The sequence below is a fragment of the Galeopterus variegatus genome, unplaced genomic scaffold (genome assembly GCF_000696425.1).
Source record: "Galeopterus variegatus unplaced genomic scaffold, G_variegatus-3.0.2 Scaffold3839, whole genome shotgun sequence".
Taxonomy (NCBI): domain Eukaryota; kingdom Metazoa; phylum Chordata; class Mammalia; order Dermoptera; family Cynocephalidae; genus Galeopterus; species Galeopterus variegatus.
The window spans coordinates 159,833-181,770 of record NW_007729950.1 but is presented as its reverse complement, the minus strand read 5'-3'; the positions used below and the strand labels follow the sequence as shown (position 1 = coordinate 181,770).

The 21,938-nt window shown below is 33.9% G+C and overlaps 1 protein-coding gene across 1 annotated transcript in view; it reads right to left on the bottom strand.

The window, feature by feature from the left end:
* The window catches only part of AGL (amylo-alpha-1, 6-glucosidase, 4-alpha-glucanotransferase), an 81,162-nt gene that overhangs the window by 15,278 nt on the left and 43,946 nt on the right, over nt 1-21,938 (bottom strand). The window contains exons 26-30 of the mRNA XM_008586130.1: nt 14,928-15,153; nt 12,329-12,440; nt 1,561-1,696; nt 1,010-1,122; nt 92-303 (exon numbers count right to left, since the gene is read on the bottom strand). Of these exons, the coding sequence (XP_008584352.1) occupies nt 92-303; nt 1,010-1,122; nt 1,561-1,696; nt 12,329-12,440; nt 14,928-15,153 (799 nt within the window). The remainder of the gene's footprint in view (nt 1-91; nt 304-1,009; nt 1,123-1,560; nt 1,697-12,328; nt 12,441-14,927; nt 15,154-21,938) is intronic.

The following is a 21,938-nucleotide window of genomic DNA, read 5'->3' as shown; positions in this document are numbered from 1 at the left end:
TATATATACTGAATTTGAAAACAAATGGAAATAAGTAACTAAGTAAACTATCACAACACTTTTTGAAATTTAAAAATGACAAATTACTTACCACAACCATTGCTATGGTGAAATTAGGCCTGAGCTGGTAGTCACACCAAGGACTTGAAGCTCCATAACTATCTTTGTATATGCCACGTTTGTGAACCAGATCTGGATGCTTTTCATTCAAATCTGAAGGGTCTTCTGAAACATGAAACAACTTTTCAAAGTTGTCTTGTATTTTTCTGTTCCACTCATCATATGAAACTGTTACAACCTTTCCTGAAAAATGATAAGACACGGCAGTTTTAAACATTCAAAGCAATTTATTCATTTAGTTACAACCAAAGAGTAATATTTAGTTTACTTATTTTTATCTACTAGAAGGCAATAAATTACCCCCTTTTTGAAAAATGTGGCTAGTTTGAATTGAGATGTGCTATAAATGTAAAAAATACACCGTATTTTGGAGACTTACTACCTCCACCCAAAAATGTAAAACAGCTCATGAATAATGTTATATATTCATTACATGTTGAAATAATATTTTATATACATTGAGTTAAATAAAATATATTATTAAAATTAATTTCATCTGTTTCTTTTTATTATTTTTAAAATGTGGGTACTAGAAAATTTAGAATTATGTTATATGGATCACATTATATTTATATTGGACAGCCATGTTCTAGAAAAAGATATGTAACGATTTTAAAATTGTTCACAGAAATGTAACTTGCTCACAGTCATACTGAGAGAAAAGGAAAACATTGTGTAAGGCAATAACTATGCTGCTTTTCTCGTCTCAGATCGGCCGCTATAAAAATGGTTACTAACCAGATTGTTACAATTTTCATACTAGTAAATTAATTTTTCTTTCCTCTTAATCTTAAGGGTTTTCTAATATTAGTTGATTGAATCAAATGATGATTACAAAGGTTAAGAATATAGAAAGTAAGTTCTTTTGTAAATAAAGTGTACGGCTTACCATGCCTTTTTACTGTGACTTCATGATAAGGGAAAATATTTTTTTTGGATAATTCTAGCAACCAACGAATAGCAGATTTACTCAGGCCCACAATTTCCACGGCAGACCCATCTCTAAAATTAAAAATAAAATTTTTTCTTTAAGTTAGAGTCATTTAAGCACTATTTAAAGGGCATTCAATAAACAATTCTGATGAATTATCGGGCCGGCCTGTGGCTCACTCGGGAGAGTGTGGTGCTGATAACACCAAGGCCACGGGTTCGGATCCCATATAGGGATGGCCGGTTAGCTCACTGGCTGAGCGTGGTGCTGACAACACCAAGTCAAGGGTTCAGATCCCCTTACCGGTCATCTTTAAAAAAACAAAAAAACAAAAAAACTAATGTATTATAAGAACAACTATGTATTAAAAGATCCTTACTGTATAGAAATGTGTATCACATTTTGATTGATTTAATATGAAGAGTTCATGGTTAATAGGATAAAAGATACTACAGCATGTATTTTTTCAAAAGCATATAAATATACAAGCATGATAAAATAAACACCACCTTGGAGTGGCTGGAATTCCTTTGTTTCTAGCTCTGTCACTTTCTCCCATTTTATCCATCCATGTGCCACAATTGAAGCGATTTCCTCCATAAACAAATCCTGTTTCTTCATCAACCCCTGCAGTTATATTAAAACCTAAAAAAGTAAAATAAAACATTTATAAGATAAAATGTTTTATAATATATATTATACATAAGTATATACAAATATTTTATTTAAAGCAGTTATAAAATTTTAAAGGAATATAATGAACTAGGACTACCACTCTGAAGATCAATTGGTAATATCCTGAAAGTTGAAGACATGCGTATTCTACCACATAGTAATTTCATTCCTATATATATACTCTAGAGATACCCTTACATATATGCACATGAAGATGTGTACAAGGATATTCATTACAACACTGCTTACATTAGCAAAAACCAAAAATAAAACCAACATCTCAGTAGAGAAGTGGATAAACACTGGATTATTCAAACAATGGGAAGCTCTCTATATAATTTAAAATTAATAAAATGGATTTACAAGTATTAAAATGGATAAACCCCCAAAGCAAAATAATTAAGTGAACAAGTTGCAAAGGATATGTATAATAAGATAATTTTTGTGTAAAAGTTTAATCAGAGAAAATATTAATATATACAACTATGTATGTCTGTATGGCTATGTCTAATATAATACCTGTAAAATTGTAAAACACAAATTAGTTATATATAGTATATAAATATGTATTGTCATAGTACACTGAATATATATTACATCATACGTAACATGTAATTTACACATGCTTAAAACACACTTAAACATATAAGGTACAAAAACATAATACACGGAAATATTAAACCCTGATTATAAGCTAGTCGTTAATTCTAGAGAGAGGGGGAAGAGAAAGAGATGGAGACGAAGCTTTAGATATATTTGATAGGGTTTATTTCTTCTCAAAACAAAAGAGAAAGATGTGAAGGAAATAAGGCCAAATGTTAGTATCTGTTTAATCTCAGTGCTAGTTTCAAAGGTATAATTTATATTACTTTCTGTAAATCAAAATGTTTCAAAATTAAAATTAAGAACTAAAATAATTCAGATATATCACAAAATATGTTCATTAAATATAAAATCTATTTCTATTGAATTCTGCCAGTGAAGGATAAAAAAGTATCAGTAAATGTTACCAGCTAACTTGGATATAAGATTTGTTTGTTACCAAACAAACGATAAATTAACAAGGTTTACTTACTGTTTAAGATATAATTTAGAGCATATAAGAAGGAGAGTCTACATCAAATTTTGCCAGTGAGTTAGTGAGTTACCTGGAATAGCTAAAATTGGTCACTTAAAAAGCTTATTACTTTATGTTAAAAATAGTGTTACTATATTATTATATTTTCATAAATATCTTGTATTCAACTATCTTTCATGTAAGCTTGATACCTATATACTTTAAAGTTCTTAGTAATTATAATTTGTAATAATTATAAAATTTTTTCATTCAAGTCACTGTAAACATTTCCTGTTAGATATGAATTGTTTCCTCCTTTTGTGTAATTATAAGCAACATCACTGTAGACATCATTATCCAAAAGAAATGAATCAATCTACAATGCCATCAGTAGTATATGAGACCTCTTAAAACTAAAAATTGTTACTGTTGTTACTGCTTGTTAATGTGACCTTATTTGGAGCTAGGGCTTTACAAAGGTAATCAAGTTAATCTGAGGTCATTAGGGTGGGTCCTAATCCAAACTGACTAGTATTCTTATAAGAAGAGTGAATTTGGACACAGACATGCACTGAGGGAGGATGCTGAGAAGATACAAGGAGAACGCCATGTGAACATGAAGATATCCATCTACAACCCATGAAGAGAGGTTTGCAACAGATCCTTCTCTCATAGCCCTCTGGAGGAGTCAACCTTGCTAACATCTTGATTTTTGGACTTCTAGCCTCCAGACTGTGAGATAATACATTTCTGTCATTTAAGCCATCCAGCTTGTGGTACTTTGTTATGGCAGTACCAGCAAACTAATACACTGTTTTTTTGACATTAGTAAATAGTAGACTTACAGCACTTACTATGTGCCATGAGCTGTTCTCAGTGCTTTAACATACATCGTTCATTGAATCCTCATATCAGCCTTAGGAGACAGGTGCTATTGTCATCCCACTTTTACAAATGTGAAGACAATGAGGCAAAGAGAATTTAAAACTTATTCAAGGGAATACAGCTAAAAAGTGAAAAGTGATCAGAGATGAGATTTCAAGACAGGATCAAACTCCAGTATCTGCCCTTTTATCCACTACTATATTGCCTCCTATAATAATTTAGTAGGGAAAAAATGGTGACCTACTCTAATATAAACTTGTCTGAGTACTGGAGAGATTCGATTCTGCCCTGACATGCATGTTCTTGTGTAAGCCACTTTTATCTTCTGTTCTTGTTTCCTGTACTGTGAGCTAGGGACAGAAGTACTGGTCTACAGAAAATGTCTGTCAAGGAATACACAAAGGTGAAGAGCTTTTTAATTTATTTGAGATTAAATATGTGACAATAGCTGGATAATCAATGTTTAGTGGTTTTACTCTCAGATTTAGCTACAAAGTCATAGGAGTTCACAAAAAAGAGGTACATAGATTAAAATGACTATGAATGAATAAACTGCTTTCAAATACGCAGTGAAAGTGCTGTAGAAAATCAGCACTTTTAAGTTCCTGATGGAATGGAAATGTTCATCAGGCTATTGGTTCTGTCTCCAAAATCAATGCTGGAGAAACTACAGAAGTACATATGAGGTACTGATTTGAAGAACTAACATAATATTTGGTATTTGGAAGAAACTGATAAAAACAGGTGAGATCTGACCAGTCACTCTTGAGCTTTAACTCTTCCTAGGCCCTTAAGGCTGGTATACTACAACCTAAGGAGACTGCCTCCTTCCAGCACTGTACAGAGTAGCTAATAATCAAGGGAACATAAGCTCATCGGAAGAAAATAAACATTAGATATCAGAGGGATATAAACATTATTAAAGAGAGAGAAGCTGAAGAAATATATTTATACAAATCAGAATTATTAGAACAGATAAACCAATAATATAAAATAAGCAAAATAAATACCCTCAAAGAGACAAGGAAAGGTATTACTAACATAAAACAGGAAAAAAAAAATCATTAAAAATGACGAAGTGGAGATGTCAGGTTTGAAATTTTAAATAGTTGAAACAGAAAAAAATAAAGGAACTAAATATGAGTAGATGGATACAGCTGAAGAATGAATCAGTGAGATAAAAGATCAGATTGAAAAATGCTCCGGAGGCAGCAGAAATGTGTAAAGAAAAAAAAAAATAGAAGAAAAGTAGTAAAAGCTATGGGGGTAGAAATAAACAAGAAAATATACAGATAATAGAACTCCCAGAGAGAAGAAAGAGGAGAAGAAAAAATATTTGAAAAAATAAGGATGATAATTATGCCGGAATTAACAAAGATCTCAGATTGAAAGAGCTCATAGAACGACAAATGAAATAGATAAAAAAAAATTAGAGTAAAATCCTAAATAAAGACAAATCGTTCTAAAAGTTTCAAGAAAGAAAGCGTAGATAACCTCTAATGTAACAAAATGTACGTCAAACCTTTCAATAGCAATGTTGGAAGCATGAATTCAATAGAATAACATTTTTTTTAAAGTATTGAAGGAAAAGAACTTGAGCTAAAATTTTATGTTCAATCTAATTGTAATTCAAATGTGAGAGCATAATAAAAATATTTTCAGTCATAAAAGGCCTCAGAAGGTTTGACACATAAGTTCCAACTTTGAAAACACTCTTGAAGACAGTACTCACATAACAACAATAAAAACTTATAGCACTTACTTTGTATTAGGCACTGTTCTGACAGGTTTCATTTATTAATGCAAATAAATAAGATTAACTCATCTAACTCAAACAAGGAAAGAAATAAATCTATGAGAATGCTGTAAGAGATATAGAAAGAAAAGATGATCAAATTACACATAAAGGTTTACTGTTAAATAAATAATCAAAAAAAGAAATAGTATATTTATAACAATTCAAACTGAAATTCATCTAGATAATATCTAAAGAGGGATTGGGGAGTAGGGTGCATGCTAAATTACTAGTTTTTTAAATGTTAGGATGGATTTTAATAAATTAAACTAATATTGAGATGGTAAATGAATATAGATATGGGTCTTCAGAATAAGAATCATTAAGAACACAAGTAGAATGAATTAAACAACAGACTGTTTTATTTTTATTTTTTTTAGTGCATAAGTAAAAGAATGCATGAAAATATGTACATTTTAAGGAACAAGCATAAAATTAGCATCCCTCTCCTTTTACTCTAGTCCAGAAATATAATATCATCACAAATTACAAAACTCTCATGTGACCTTCTCAGATGATATATTGCCTAGCCCCTCCCCATGGAAAGTGGAAAAGAAGAGGGAAATAACCTCAATAAATGGAAAATATAAAATAAAATGACACAAGTAAATGTAAGTGGATTACGTTCGCCAGTTAAAAACCCAGAAACTCCAAGATTGGTTTAAAAAAACAAGATCCAATAATATGTTATATTGCAAGACACACTCGGAATAAAAGAAGAAAAAAAGAAACACCAAGCAAATATAAGCCAAAGGAAAGCCAAATAGTAATAAGAGAAAAGCAGAATTCATGGCAAAAAATTCTAAGGGCAAGAAGTGAAATTAAATATAGGTAAAAGGAATATTTGTATAACTACTGTAGACAAACATGAACAATATATGTGGCTAATAATAAGTCTCAAATAGTAAAAACAAGAGCTGACAGAAACATATAGGGAGCAATTGATAAATCAACAACTGTGATGGGAGATTTTAAGACACCTAGAAATAGATCACGCAGAAAAAAAATAAAAATAAAAATCCCTAGAAAATTAGGAATAGGAGAGAACATGGTGAAGGTAATACTCTAAATCCTACTTCAAAAATTATAGTTAATGAAGGAATTTTAGGTACATTCTCTTTAAGATTTGAAATAAGAATTACTATTATTATCATTGCCATTTAAAGTACTATATTGGGAGTTTCAACAGTGTATAACAAAAAGAAAAGAAATAAGGGTGTAAGAATTGGAAAAGAAGAGATACAACTTATTATTTGCAGATATGATATATCTTCTACCAAACAGAATTAATTGTTAAGCTTAGAATATCAGAGTTCAGTAAGATTTTCAGATACATTATCAGCTTAAATAGTATTTCCCTATGCTACCAGCAACCAACGTTAAGAAAGAAAAATTAACAAACGAGGAATATATTCAAGATCTTCACAGACAGAATTTCACAAAATTAATTAAATGGCATGAAAGAAGACTGAAATGTGGGAATCATGAAAAACAGACGAGAATTAACACATCAGAAGGTTGAGAAGTGAACTGAAGTATGATATACCACCCAGGTTTTCAGAGTGGCTATCAGATTGCCCATAAATGAAGCAGAGCAGAATAACAATGCTGAATACGAAATTGTCACTGAAACCACAGCTCACTAAAGTAGGCCAGGAGCTGCATGCTAAACATAAACAGAATGACAACTTGGTAAAATGAAAGCTTTGACAGAATTCAGAGTCTCATAACATAATATCAAAAGGTCTAGGAAACATGAAAAATCACTTGTCATGCCAAGAACAGGGAAAATCACAATTTAAATGAGAAAAGGCAATTAACAGAGGACAACACTGAGATGACTCAGATGTTGGAATTATCTGACAAAGATTTTAAAGAACCAATCACAAAAATGATTCAAAGAGCAATGATGTTTTGCAGAAACAGAAAATCATACCTTGAAATTCATATGGAATCTCCAGGGACCTTGAATGGCCAAAACAATCTTGAAAAAGAACGAAGTTGGAAGACTCATACTTCCTGATTTCAAAACTTACTACAAAGCAGGCTGGCCAATTAGCTCAGTTCATTAGAGCATAGCCTTGTAACACCAAGGTCAGGGGTTTGGATCCTTATACCAGCCAGCCGCCAAAACAAAACAAAACAAAAACTTACTACAAATCTACAGTAATCAAAACAGTATGAATCTGGCAGAAAAACAGACATACAGACCAATGGAACAGAATAGAGAGCAGAAATAAACCCTTCTACACATGCTCAAATGTTTCTCAAAAGGGTGCCAAGACCATTCAATGGGGAAAGGACAGTCTTTTCAGCAAATGGTGCTGGGAAAACTGGATATCTACATGCAAAAAAATGAAGTTGGACCTTACACCATATACAAACATTAACTTAAAATGGATCAAAGACCTAAATGTAAGAGCTAAAACTATAAAATTCTTATACAAAAAAATATAGGGAAAAACTTTATAACATTGGATTTGGTTAGGATTTCTTACATATGACACAAAAAGCAAAAGCAACAAAAGAGAAAATAGATAAATAGAACTTCAGCAAAATTAGAAACTTTGCATGAAAGGACACTTTGTCTTTTTTAAATAATTAATTTCTTCTTATTTTTTACATTCTAAGATGTTGTGGGTGGGGGTTGGAGGTGGAGGGAGGAGGGAAAAAGGGGCAGAGCTGTCCCATGGGTGGCTCAAAAGGACACTTTCAAGACAGTGAAAAGACAACCCACAATATGGGAGAAAATATCTACAAACCATATTTGATAAGGGTTTAGTCTCCAGAATATACAAAGAACTACAACTCAACAAGAAAAAAACCAAACAACCCAATTCAAAAATGGACCTGAATGAACAGATATTCCTCCCAAGAAGATACATGTATAACTAATAAGCACATGAAAAGATGCTCAAAATCAATAATCACTAGGAAAATGCAAATCAAAACCGTACCCATTAAGATAGCTACTATAAAAAAACAAAACAAAACCAGAAACAAAATAACAAGTACTGGTGAGGAGGTGGAGAAACTGGAATGCTTGCACATTGTTGGTGGGAATATAAAGTGGTGCAGCCACTGTGGAAAACAGTATGGTATTTCCTCAAAAAGTTCAACACAAAAGTATCATTATGATCCAGCAATTCCACCTCTAGGTATACATCCCAAAAGAACTGAAAGCAGGAACTCAAACAGATATTGTACACCAATGTTCATAACAAGATTATTCACAGTAGTCAAAAGATGAAAACAACCCAAATGTCCATTGACGAATGAATGGATACACAAAATGTAGTATGTACATACAATGGAATATTATTTGGCCTTAAAAGTAATAAAATTCTTATATATCTGATAAGATGTTAATATCCAGAATATATAAGGACCTACTACAACTCAATAACAGAAAAACCAAACAATCTGATTCAAAAATGAGCAAAAGACTTGAACGGATAATTCTTCTAAGAAGATATATAAGGGGCCGGCCCGGTGGCGCACTGCTACAGTGCGCTGCTTGGGAGTGTGGTGGCACTCCTGCCGAGGGTTCGGATCCCACATACAGACCGGTTCCCACTCACTGGCTGAGTGAGGTGCGGGTGCAACACCGAGGGTTGCGATCCCGTTGCCGGTCCCGGTCCAGTACGGGCGCGACCCTGAGGGTTGCCATCCGTTGCCGGACACGAAAAAAAAAAAAAAAAAAAAGAAGATATATAAATGGCAAACAAGCACATGAAAAATTGCTCAACATGACTAATAATTAGGAAATACAAAACAAAAGCACAATGGGAGATCACCTCACATACATTAGGATGGCCATTATCAAAAGAACAGAGAATAACAAGTGTTGACCAGGATGCAAAAAAACTGGAATTCTTGTGCACTGTTGTTGGGAGTGTAAATGTGCAGCCTTATGGAAAACAATACAGAGGTTCTTCAAAAAATTAGAAACAGTAATTGGCCACAATAATCAACCACATTGTATATCAACAAAATAAAATAAAATAAAATATTAAAAAAAAAATTAGAAATGGAATTACTCTATGATCTAGCAATCCCACTTCTGGGTATATAGCCAAAAGAACTGAAAGCAGGATCTTGAAGAGTTATTTGCATATCCAAGTTCATGCAGCATTGTTCACGATAGGGTAAAGGAAGTGTGGTGTATACATACTATGGAATATTATGCAGTCTTAAAAAAGAAGGAAATCCTGTCATATGGTATAACATGGATGACCTCGACATTATGCTAAGTGAAATAAATCAGTTACAAAGGGACAAACACTATAATTTCTCTCATCTTAAGTATCTAAAGTAGTCAAAATCACAGAAACAAAATAGAAAAGGTGATTGCCAAAGGCTGGGAGGAGCAGGGAAGGAGGAGGAACTAGTGTTTAATGGGTATAGAGTTTGTTTTGCAAGATATAAAATTTCTAGAGATCTGTTGCACAATAATGTGAATATATTTAACAATAGTGAACTGTACACTTAAAAAAAACCTAAAATGGCAAATTTAATGTTATGTTTTTTGTCACAATAAAAAAAGAGTGGGAAAAAAAAAAAAAAAAGAAGGTTGGTTAGAGTGTAGCCATGGGTCACAGGTTTGGATCCCCTTACCGGTCAGCCGACAAACAAAAAAAATGAATGAAATTCTCACACATGCTATAATATAGCTGAATTAAAAAAAAAATTGTGCTAAGTGAAATGGGCCAGACATTAAAGGGCAAATATTATATGATTCCACTTATATGAGAGACCTAGAATAATCAAATTTATAATTCATAGAAATAAAAAGTAGAATAGTGAATACCAGGGAGGAGAGGATGAGGAGTTACTGTTTCCTGGGTTGTTTCAGTTTGGGATGATGAAAAAGTTCTGGAGATGGGTACTGATGATGGTTGCACAACAATGTAAATATACTCAAAGCCACTAAATTATACACTTAAAATTTTATGGTAAAATGGTAAATATATGTTATGTGTATTTTACCACAATGAAAAAAAAAAAAACAATTCTACAGTCAAAAAATTAGCAATCCAATTAAAAAGTGGGCAAAAAACCACAAACAGACATTTCAACAAAGAGCAAAGATAGATGGCAAATAAACACATGAAAAGATATTCAAAGCTGCCCAAAGTTATCCATTACGAAAATGCAAATTAAAGCCATAATATATAGCGGTCTATACAACTACCAGAACAGCTAAAAAAAATAAATAATAGTAACACCAAATGCTAGTGTGAGGTGCAGAAGCTGGATCCCTCCAGTCTGCTGGTGGGAATTTAAAATGGTACAACCTCTCTGGAAAATAATTTGGCAATTTCTTATAAAACATGTTACTATATGCCCCAATCACATTCTTGGGCATTTGTCCCAGAGAAATAAAAACCTATGTGTCACACAAAAACCTGTATACTAATATTCATAGTAGCTTTACTTGTACTATCCCCAAAATGGAAACAATCCAAATATTCTCCAGTGGGTGAATGGTTAAATAAACTCTGTACATCAATAAAAAGGGACTTCAGCAATAAAAAGGAATAAATTATTATTATTATTACTATTTTTTTTGGTGGGTGGCCATTATGGGGAACTGAACCCTTGACCTCTGTTTTGCAAGGCTGCACTCTAACCAACTGATCTAACTGGCCAGCCCAGGAATAAACTATTAACATACGTAAACTTGGATGGATCTCAAGGGCATAATGCTTATTTAAAAAACCAGTCTCAATAGATTACATACTGTATGATTACATTTATATAACATTCTCAAAATGACAAAACTACAGAGATGCAGAACAGATTTGTAGTTGCCAAAAACCAGGGGTGGGGTCGAGTGGGTAGACATGATTATAAAGGGGTACACACAGATCTTTGTGGTGATGGACCAATTCTGTATGTTGATTATGGTAGTGGTGAAGCTATACATGGGGTCAAATGGCATGGAACTACACACTCATAAATGCAAACATGCACACACAGATTAATGTAAAAAAGGAATAAAGTCCATAGTCTAGTTAACAGTATTGCACTAATGTCGATTTCCTGATTCTGATATTGTACTATTGTTATATAAGACATTCTCATTGGGAGAAGCTGGATGGAGAGTTCACAGTACTCTATACATCATTTTTGCAACTTCTTATGAGTCTCTAATTCTTTCAAAGTTATAAAGTTAAAAAAAACAAACCTACATGCACAAAAAAATACAGGTTTTGCCAAATAAATATACAAATCTACTGAAATGCCTTTCAGACTCTCTAAGGGGGGGAATAAACTGAAATAAACTATTGTTAGGCTTGCACTGTCTGGCAATGATAGTGTGCCATAAGATGAGGAATATATGAACTTAAAAGAAGTTGAAAAAGTATATTTATTTTAACGCCATATACAAATAAACCTTTTTACAAAAAGTATTTTATAAGAGTCTAGGCTATAGAGACAGACAGACCATGGTTAAACTCCCACCTCTGACATTTAGTAGCTGTGTCACTCTTGGCAAGCTACCTTGTTTCAGTCTTCTCATTAGGTAAAAATGGGAACAATATACATATAATTCATTCCCAATGTTAAATGGGAATAACATAGGTAAAGTAGTTAGCCGAATGCCTAGCACACAGTAAGCACTCAATTAATGGCAATTATTATTACAATTATAAATGGAACCACCAAAATTATCTTTCAAATTGTCCAACAAGTGATATATTTTATTTCCTCTAAAACCTTGGTGAGATTGGGAACTGTGTTAATCTTTTTCGCTGTTATATCCTGAGGTTTTGCACACAAATATTTGTCAAGTAAAAGAGAAATTACAAGGTTTAATTTACAACATCAGTAAATTTTTACTATGCAGTTAATTATATACCTTCGTCCTTCATGTTTCGATCTATCTGTGGACCAGCATTTCTTTCTCTGAACTGTATGCCCTGCATGTGTCTCTGCATAGCTTCCTGTATTACTTCAAACAATGGTTGATCCTGTTTGAGACATAATAGATGTTACTTCTGTTAGAAATTATATTTTTATCTTCCCCAAAATCTCACAATTGAAGTAATGTGAAAACATACACTTTCCTTTGGAGGGAGAAATAGGAATCAGGGGTGGGATCAGGAAAAGAAGCAACTCCTATACACCAAATAACACTATTTACGTTAGTAGTTTTGACTATTCATGTTTGTGACATAAAATAATTTATAATTTTGCCGATACATGAAAATGAATCTGAGTGTGTATAGTTTCTATTAGAGAGAGTTGTTCAGCTAATAAATGAACCTAGCTTGTCATCTTGCATTCTGAGTTTTAAATTGGCATTGCTATTCTTACTCATTGGCATACACAAGTAAGGAGGATAAATCACATGCAAAAGTGGTACTCTCAAATTGGGGACCTATGATGACTTTGGAAAATATTCCCAATGAATATAGAGTCGTTAAGTCATTTTCTTTGCCCATATAAATAATAAATGTGATATCATGATGACATACAGGGAGACACATAATTATATTTTAAAAAATAAGGTAAAGAATGTTAAATAGAAGCAAAATGTTTAGAGTTCTTCCTTATATGTTTATGGTTCATTTTTTGGATATCTCCCCAAACTCACTGAGGCTTAATTCCCACTGACAGTGTTAAGAGGGTCAGAAATCCGATTATGATAATTGAAAGGTGGGGCCTTGAGGAGATGGTTAGATTGTGAGGGCCATGCCCTAGTATATGGATTAATCCATCAATGGTTTAATGGTGGTCCTGTGTGTGGTTCTGAGGGCTTTAAAAAGAGAGCCAGTGAGGAGCTTAGTTCTCTCTTGCTTCTGCTTTTCTCCAAATATAACACCCTGCATTGCTTAAGTCACCATCATAGAAGGCCCTCACCGGATGGGTTCCCTGGACTTTGGGTTGCACAGCCTCCAAAACTGTAAGCAATAAGTATTGTTTCTTTACAAATTACCCAGTTTCAGGTATTTCTGTTATAAGCAACAGAAATTGACTAATACAGATAGACTATGAGGATACAAATAGTTGTATGTAAAATAAGTACCTGCCTAATAATATGAGCCTATATTGATTGTAACTAAAATGTCAGTCAACAACAGAAAACAGGTAAAAAAAACTTTGGACAAATGTTCTTCGAGTACTTCATGATATAAATAAACATCATGGGGACACAAAAATTCTAGCCTTTAAGTAACTTACAATTCCCTCACAGTCATATAGCAAATAAAATATAAAGTCAGGTCAGAAGTGACAAAAGTAGAATATCACTGAACATTCTTAATTGTGTGAAAAACCCTTAAAAATGTTTATCCATTCTTTACTGTTCATAAGATAAATTCTGAACTCCCTGGATTGTTAGCTAAGGCTCTGCAAAATTTGGTTCACTCTTGCCACAATTTCTCACTATGCTGCAGGTACCCTGCACAAAAACCGAAACTAGACTGAGCAGAGTATCCTAAACTGTACAACCCACCATTCACTTTACTATTCCTTTCATCTTTAATATCTCCCCACAACTTCCCCCATCTCTCCTGAAATCTTATTCAACTTTTAAGGCTTGTTTAGGTGAAATGTCAGCTACCTTCTGAAGTCCTCCCCCAAACCCAGCTACTACATCTTCTCTCTCTCTGTCATGATACTACACAGCACTTCCTCTACACCTTGTGGCAATGACCAAATTTATGTATACAACATCTCTTCTACCATGTTGCAAACTCCCTAGGCAAGGAGCAAGTCTTATCTCTGCAATCCCTCATAGTACCAGCAAGTGCTAAATAAATGCAAATATTTGAATAATCCTTAATTACATTTATTTTTATAAAAGAAATTAAAAGTAATTTATCAGGAAAAAGTATTTTAAGAAATCATCTTTACCAGTGTGCCAGCAGGCAAGGGAGCAGAATCATCTGTAGGATACATTCTGGAAACTGGACACTTGAGAATGTCTAGACCATTTGGAACCACTTTGCAGTAATCCTGAATACACTGTAGCCACCACCACACAGCATCCCGGCAATTGTATCTGGCATGAATTCCTTCACCAAGGAGATTGGGAATGAGACCATGCCTCATGGTACCAGCAAATGCTAAAATAATATTCCTAAAACAACAGAATTAAATGGATCATTTGAAATGAAAACAAACACTTAAAAAATTGAAGACCAAAAACAGTCACTTTTGGTGGCTATATTTTGGAAGATTTTTCTCTTTTACTCTTTATTTTTCATGTAGAAAGCAGTCATAGAATGATAGAACAAGCACTGAATTAAGTCAGAAAACCTGATTCTAGCCATGGCTTTTTCTGTAACAATCTGTGTGACTTNAAGGAGCAAGTCTTATCTCTGCAATCCCTCATAGTACCAGCAAGTGCTAAATAAATGCAAATATTTGAATAATCCTTAATTACATTTATTTTTATAAAAGAAATTAAAAGTAATTTATCAGGAAAAAGTATTTTAAGAAATCATCTTTACCAGTGTGCCAGCAGGCAAGGGAGCAGAATCATCTGTAGGATACATTCTGGAAACTGGACACTTGAGAATGTCTAGACCATTTGGAACCACTTTGCAGTAATCCTGAATACACTGTAGCCACCACCACACAGCATCCCGGCAATTGTATCTGGCATGAATTCCTTCACCAAGGAGATTGGGAATGAGACCATGCCTCATGGTACCAGCAAATGCTAAAATAATATTCCTAAAACAACAGAATTAAATGGATCATTTGAAATGAAAACAAACACTTAAAAAATTGAAGACCAAAAACAGTCACTTTTGGTGGCTATATTTTGGAAGATTTTTCTCTTTTACTCTTTATTTTTCATGTAGAAAGCAGTCATAGTATGATAGAACAAGCACTGAATTAAGTCAGAAAACCTGATTCTAGCCGGGCTATATTTTGGAAGATTTTTCTCTTTTACTCTTTATTTTTCATGTAGAAAGCAGTCATAGAATGATAGAACAAGCACTGAATTAAGTCAGAAAACCTGATTCTAGCCATGGCTTTTTCTGTAACAATCTGTGTGACTTACCCTCTCTAATATAGTGCTTTCATCTGTAGAGTTAGGTATTAGACTGGGTGGTTTGTAAGGTCCCTCAAAACTCTACATTCTGCTTTTGAAATCCATGGTATTTCAAAATCTAAGTAACTACTGATCATGATTTATTATTTTAAATAGTAGATAACAAAAGCAAAACATATAAGAAACTGGAGAAGCTGACCTTGAAAAACATAATGCATGTTCAAAAACTGGTAGAAGGACGGCAGTCCCCACCAACAGCTGGTAGGATTGTGAGGACCTTCAGGAGCTGAAGGCAACCCCCACCAACACACTGCAGCAGTGCAGGGCACCATTGGAGACTGACTGTCGCTGCCACATACATCACTGCCATGTGGTGACTTTGGCAGTGGTTGGTCTGCCACAACCACTGCCAAAGCCACCACCACCACAAGGGTGACCTGCTGCCAAGCAGGTGGCCTGTTGACCACTTGACTGCATTGAAACAAGGAGGGTCACCAGTGGAGCCTAGGGAAAGAGGAGAGCTAGTGCAGACCTGTGACCCAGTGGCCCAATCCATGGGGGAATTACAATGCCCTCCACAGTAACACACCTGGCAGTGTGAGGTATATGCACAGACCAGGTAACTGTCTTGATCTGGGGAGAGATATACACAGAAGTCCTGTAGAGTGCAGAAACACAGGATAGTCAAATGGAATAAGGAAGAAAATTCCTAACCACCACTAACCATCCCCCAACAGGGTGAAGCAAGAATCTAGGAAGAGCCTCTGCCTATAGGAAAGAGGAAAGAGAAACCTCATCCAGGATCACTCAATAAAATTGAGAAGTTTCAGTATACCCCAGTGCACCCATCAGGGTCGCAAGACACTAGCTTGGGTTCCAACAAGTCTGCCCAGGGTCACCCACTGCAGCCAAAGAGCAACATAAAAAAGAATGAAATTATGCCATTTGCAGCAGCATGGATGAGCCTGGAGAAAATTATGTTCAGTGAAACAATGCAGGTGCAGAAGGAGAAATACCACATATCCTCACTCATATGTGGGAGCTGAATCCATGAATAAACAAGTAAACAATAAAGAGAGAGGAAGAGAAAGAAGGAAAGAAGGAAACAACAATCACAACAAAACACTGAACTTTTAGAAGGAGAGAACAGAACCATGGTTACTGGAAGTGGAAAAGGGGAGGGATGGGGGAGAAGGAGGAGGATTAATGAGAAATTGGTTAACAGACAAAAAGAATGATTATGTATTGTGATGACGAATAAGCTAACTATCCTGACTTGACCATTGTACACTACTACTGATAGTCAACTTTGTACCCCACAAACGTATAATAAATTATCTTTTTTAAAAAAAAAAGATCTAAAGAAAGAGACAGACTCCAAAACAATAATAGCTGGCAACCTGAATACCCCTCTCTCAGCACTGGACAGATCGTCTATGCAACAAATCGACAGAGAAACAAAGCATTTCACCTACTCTTTACACCTATTGAACCTGGCAGATATCTACAGAATGTTTCATCCAGCAACTGCAGAATATACATTCTGCTCATCAGCACCTGGAATATTCTTCAGGATAGAACACGTGTTAGGTCACAAAACAAGTATCAACAAAATTAAAAATATTAATATCATTTCAGTATATTTTCACAATGTATAAAAACTAGAAATCAATAACAAATGAAACTCTGGAAACTATACAAATATAGAGATATTAAATAACATGTTCCTGAATGACCTTATGAGTAGAAGAAGAAATTAAACAGGAAATCAAAAAACATCTTAAGATTATTGAAAATAAAGACACATCATACTAAAACCTCTGGGATACTGGAAAACCAGTACCAAGAGGGAAGTTTATTGCAATAAACACATCAATAGAGAAATTTCAAATAAACAACCTACTGGTACACCTCAAACAACTAGAAAAACAAGAATAAACCAATCCCAAAATTAGTTGATGGAAAGAAATAAGATCAGAGAGAACTAAATGAAATAGAGACCCCAAAAATGATACAAAAGATTAATAAACAAAAAGTTGGTTTTTTGAGAAGATAAACAAAATAGACAAACCATTATTTAGATTAAGAAGAGAGAAGACCCAAGTAACAAAAATCAGAAATGAAAAAGGAGATATTACAACCAATACCACAGAAATACAAAGAATCAACAAATTTGAAAACCTGGAGGAACTGGTAAGTTTCTGGACACATACAAACTACTGAGACTGAACTGAGAAGAAATAGAAAAACTGAACAGATTAATAAACAATGAGATTGAAACAGTAATCAGAGTCTCCCAACAAAGAAAAGCCCAGGACAGGATGGCTTTACTGCTGAATACCACCAAACCTTGAAAGAGGAATTAATACCAATTCTCTTCAAACTACTCCAAAGAATTGAAACAGAAGCCACTTCCCCAAACTCGTTCTATGAGGCCAGCATCACCCTGATACCAAAACCAGACAAAGATTTAACAAAAAATGAAAACTACAGGCCAATATCTTTTATGAACATACATTTTAAAATCCTCAACAAAATATTAGCAAACAGAATACAGCAACATATCAAAAAAGTTATACACCATGATCAAGTGGGATTCATCCTATGGATGCAAGGATAGTTCAGCAAACAGAAGTCAATAAATTTGATACACCACATCAACAAAATCAAGGACAAAAACCATGTGATTATCTCAACATATGCAGAAAAAGCATTTGACAAAATTCAACATCTCTTCATGATAAAGACTCTCAGCAAATTAAGTATAGAAGGAAAGTATCTCAACCCAATAAACGCCATATATGACAAACTTACCGCCAATATCATCCTAAATAGGGTAAAGCTAAAAGCCTTTTCCTTAAGAACAGGAACAAGACATGGATGTCCACTCCTATTTAACACAGAATTAGAAGTACTAGACAGAGCAATCAGGCAAGAGAAAGAAATAAAGTGCATCCACATTGGAAAATATGAAGTCAAACTGTCCCTCTTTGCAGATGACATAATCTGATACACAGAAGAACCTAAAGACTACAAAAAAAAACTCTTAGAGCTGATAAGCAATTTCAGTTAAGTTGCAGGATACGAAATCAACAAGCGAAAATTAGTAGTGTTTTTATACTCCAATAAATGAAGTAGCAGAAAAAAATCAAGAAAGCAAGCCCATTTACAATAGTCATCAAAAATATAAAATACCTAGGAATCAATTTAACCGAGGAGGTGAAATATCTCTACAACAAGAACTACAAATCACTGCTGAAAGAAATTAAAGAGGACAAAAAGAGATGGGAAGACATTTCATGCTCTTGGATTAGAAGATTTAACGTTGTGGAAATGTCCATACTACCCAAAGCGATCTAGATTCAATGCAATGCCCATCAAAATATCAATGACATTCTTCGTAGAAATAGAAAAAACAAGGCTAACATTCATATGGAACAACAAAAGACCACAAATAGCCAAAGTAATCCTGAACAACAACAACAAAAAGCCATAGGCATTATACTACAAAGATATAGTAACCAAAACAGCATGGTACTTGCAGAAAAACAGAGAGGCGGACCAATAAAACAGAATAGAGAACCCAGAAGTCAACCCATATACTTACAGCCACCTGATCTTCAATAAAGAAACCAAGAACGTATGTTGGAGAAAAGACTGCCTCTTCCATAAATGGTACTGGGAAAACTGGACATCCATATGCAGAAGAATGAAACTAGACCCATACCTCTGACCATATACAAAAATCAACTCATAATGGACTAAAGACTTAAATATAATACTTGAAACTATAAAACCCCTAGACAAAAACAGGGGAAACATTTCATGAAGTAAGACTGGGCAAAAGACTGTGAATAAGACCCCCAAAGCACAGGTAATAAGAGGGGGGAAAAAAAAAGACCAACAAAGAACAATTACCAGAGTGAAAAAGACAACCTACAGAATAGGAGAAATATCTGCAAACTATGCATTCAACAAGGGATTAATATCTAGAATATTCAAGGAACTAAAACAACGTAACAGTACAAGAACAAGTAACCTGATTGAAAAATGGGCAAAAGAGTTGAGTAGGCAACTCAATTCTTGGAAACATCTTTCTCAAAGGAAGATATACAAATGGCCAATAGACACATGAAAAAATGCTCAGTATCATTAATCATTAGGGAAATACAAATCAAAACCACTCTGAGATATCATCTCACTCCAGTTAGACTGGCTATTATCAAGAAGACAGAAAATAATAAATGCTGGCATGGATACAGAGAAAGGGGAACACTCCTGCACTACTGGTGGGACTGTAAATTGGTGCAGCCATTATGGAAAACGGTATGGAGTTTCCTCAAACAACTACAGACAGAACTGCCATACAATCCAGGAATTTCACTGCTGGGTATATACCCAAAGGAATGGAAATTATGTCAAAGGGATACCTGCACTCCCATGTTTACTGCAGCTCTATTTACAATAGCTAGGCTATGGAACCAACCTAAATGTCCATAGATGGATGGCAGGATAAGTAAATTGTGGTATATATACACAATGGAATATTACTCTGCCATGAAAAGAATGAAATTTGCCATTCACAGCAACATGGCTGAACTTAGATAAAATTATGTTAAGTGAAATAAGCCCGGCACAGAAAAAGAAATAATGCATGTCCTCACTTATAAGTGGGAGATAAAAAACAAAAACAAAAACCAAAGAAACAAAGAAAGATACAACAATCACATTAATTTGCTGTACTTTCCAAAGGAGAGAACATAACTGAGGCCACCAGAGGTGGGAGAGGGGGAGGGGAAGGAGAGATAAGGGAGAAATTGGTAAAGGGCCACAAAAAATGATTATATTGTGTAATGTTGCATTTAAGCATCACATATTGCACACAGGTATTGATATTCAACATTGTACCCCACAGATATGTAGAATGAATTATGTTTTCTTATTAAAAAAATAAATTTTGTCATTTGTTTCTTTACTAGTTCTTTTTACACAGACTGTGTCAAATTCATAAGGTAATTTACAGAGAATTAAAATCTTTATGATATTCAGCATCCCTATTCAATGACGATATGCAGTTATATTTTTTCATGTTTGTGTCTTGCCTTGCAATGCTATTTTAATGTTTTCTTTAAAAATATCTTTTACATCTTTGTAATGATTACTCTTTTGTTTTTAATCTTGCTATTGTAAATAGGAACTTTTTCTTGTATTTTCTGTTATTTGCAAATATGAAAGCTGTTGGCTTCCAAATATTAATTTAATATTCGTTTAGCATACTGAATTTTTTGTAATAAGGTCCTGCTGATTCTCTTGGGTTCTATAGGTAAGCAGCTATATCTCAGGAAATAGTTATAAATTTACATCTTCCTTCCAAAATGTTGTAACTCTAACATTTTACTGTTTTAAAAATGCAATGGCCTGTGAGCTGAGATAAATGTTTTTATTATGTAACTATTTCTATTTTATTTAATGTTATTACGTTGAATAATAATAAATTGCTAGCATTTGATTTTTTCCCCAAAGACAAAAGTGATATTTCATTTCATTTAACTAAGTGTTTATCAGGATGGTTGCTAAATTTTTTCACATGCTTTTTATCATCATTGGTGATGATTTATACTGAATAATAATAAATTGCTAGCATTTGATTTTTTCCCCAAAGACAAAAGTGATATTTCATTTTATTTAACTGTTTATCAGGATGGTTGCTAAATTTTTTCACATGCTTTTTATCATCATTGGTGATGATTTATATTGCTTATATTAATAGATTTCCTAACATTGAATTATACCTTCTTGTAATAAAACAGTTGTCATCATAAAATTAATTAAATAAATAAATAAAAATAAAAACTGGTAGAAGACAGTTTATCTTTTAAAATGTTACTCTACTATCATACACCAAATGATAACTTAGTTTATAACATGGCATTCTATAAAGAGCATGAAATTATGAAATAAGAAGGCTGAGGTCTAAATCCTAACTTTGCCATCTATACGACCTTAGAAAAGTCATTTAAAATGCCTAGGCCTCAGTGCTTTTTGGCTAAATCATTCAGAAATTTTATTAATTTTATGTTTCAGTTTAATGCCCACCTGTTAAACAATAGTGCAACAGTAAACTTTTTACTTTCTAGAGTACTGTACAAAAGTGTTAGTATGGCCAGTGACATTTCCAATTAATAAAAGGTCAGAGTGCTAGCAATCTTAATAATCAAAAACAATGTCATACACTTCAAAACTGAATGAAAAGGTCTCTGATCCATGAATACCTCTGTAGAGGGAGGAATTAGAACCATATGTGGTATAGGTTTGTATCCACCAAAATGGATTTCCTACATTTCCCAACCAACCTTACAATTGCTTGTGGCCAGATCACTGCATTCTAGGCAACAGAGTGAGAACGGAACTGATGCGTGCTAAGTGCATAGAAAACAGGTGTGTTTTTCCCAGGCTCTCC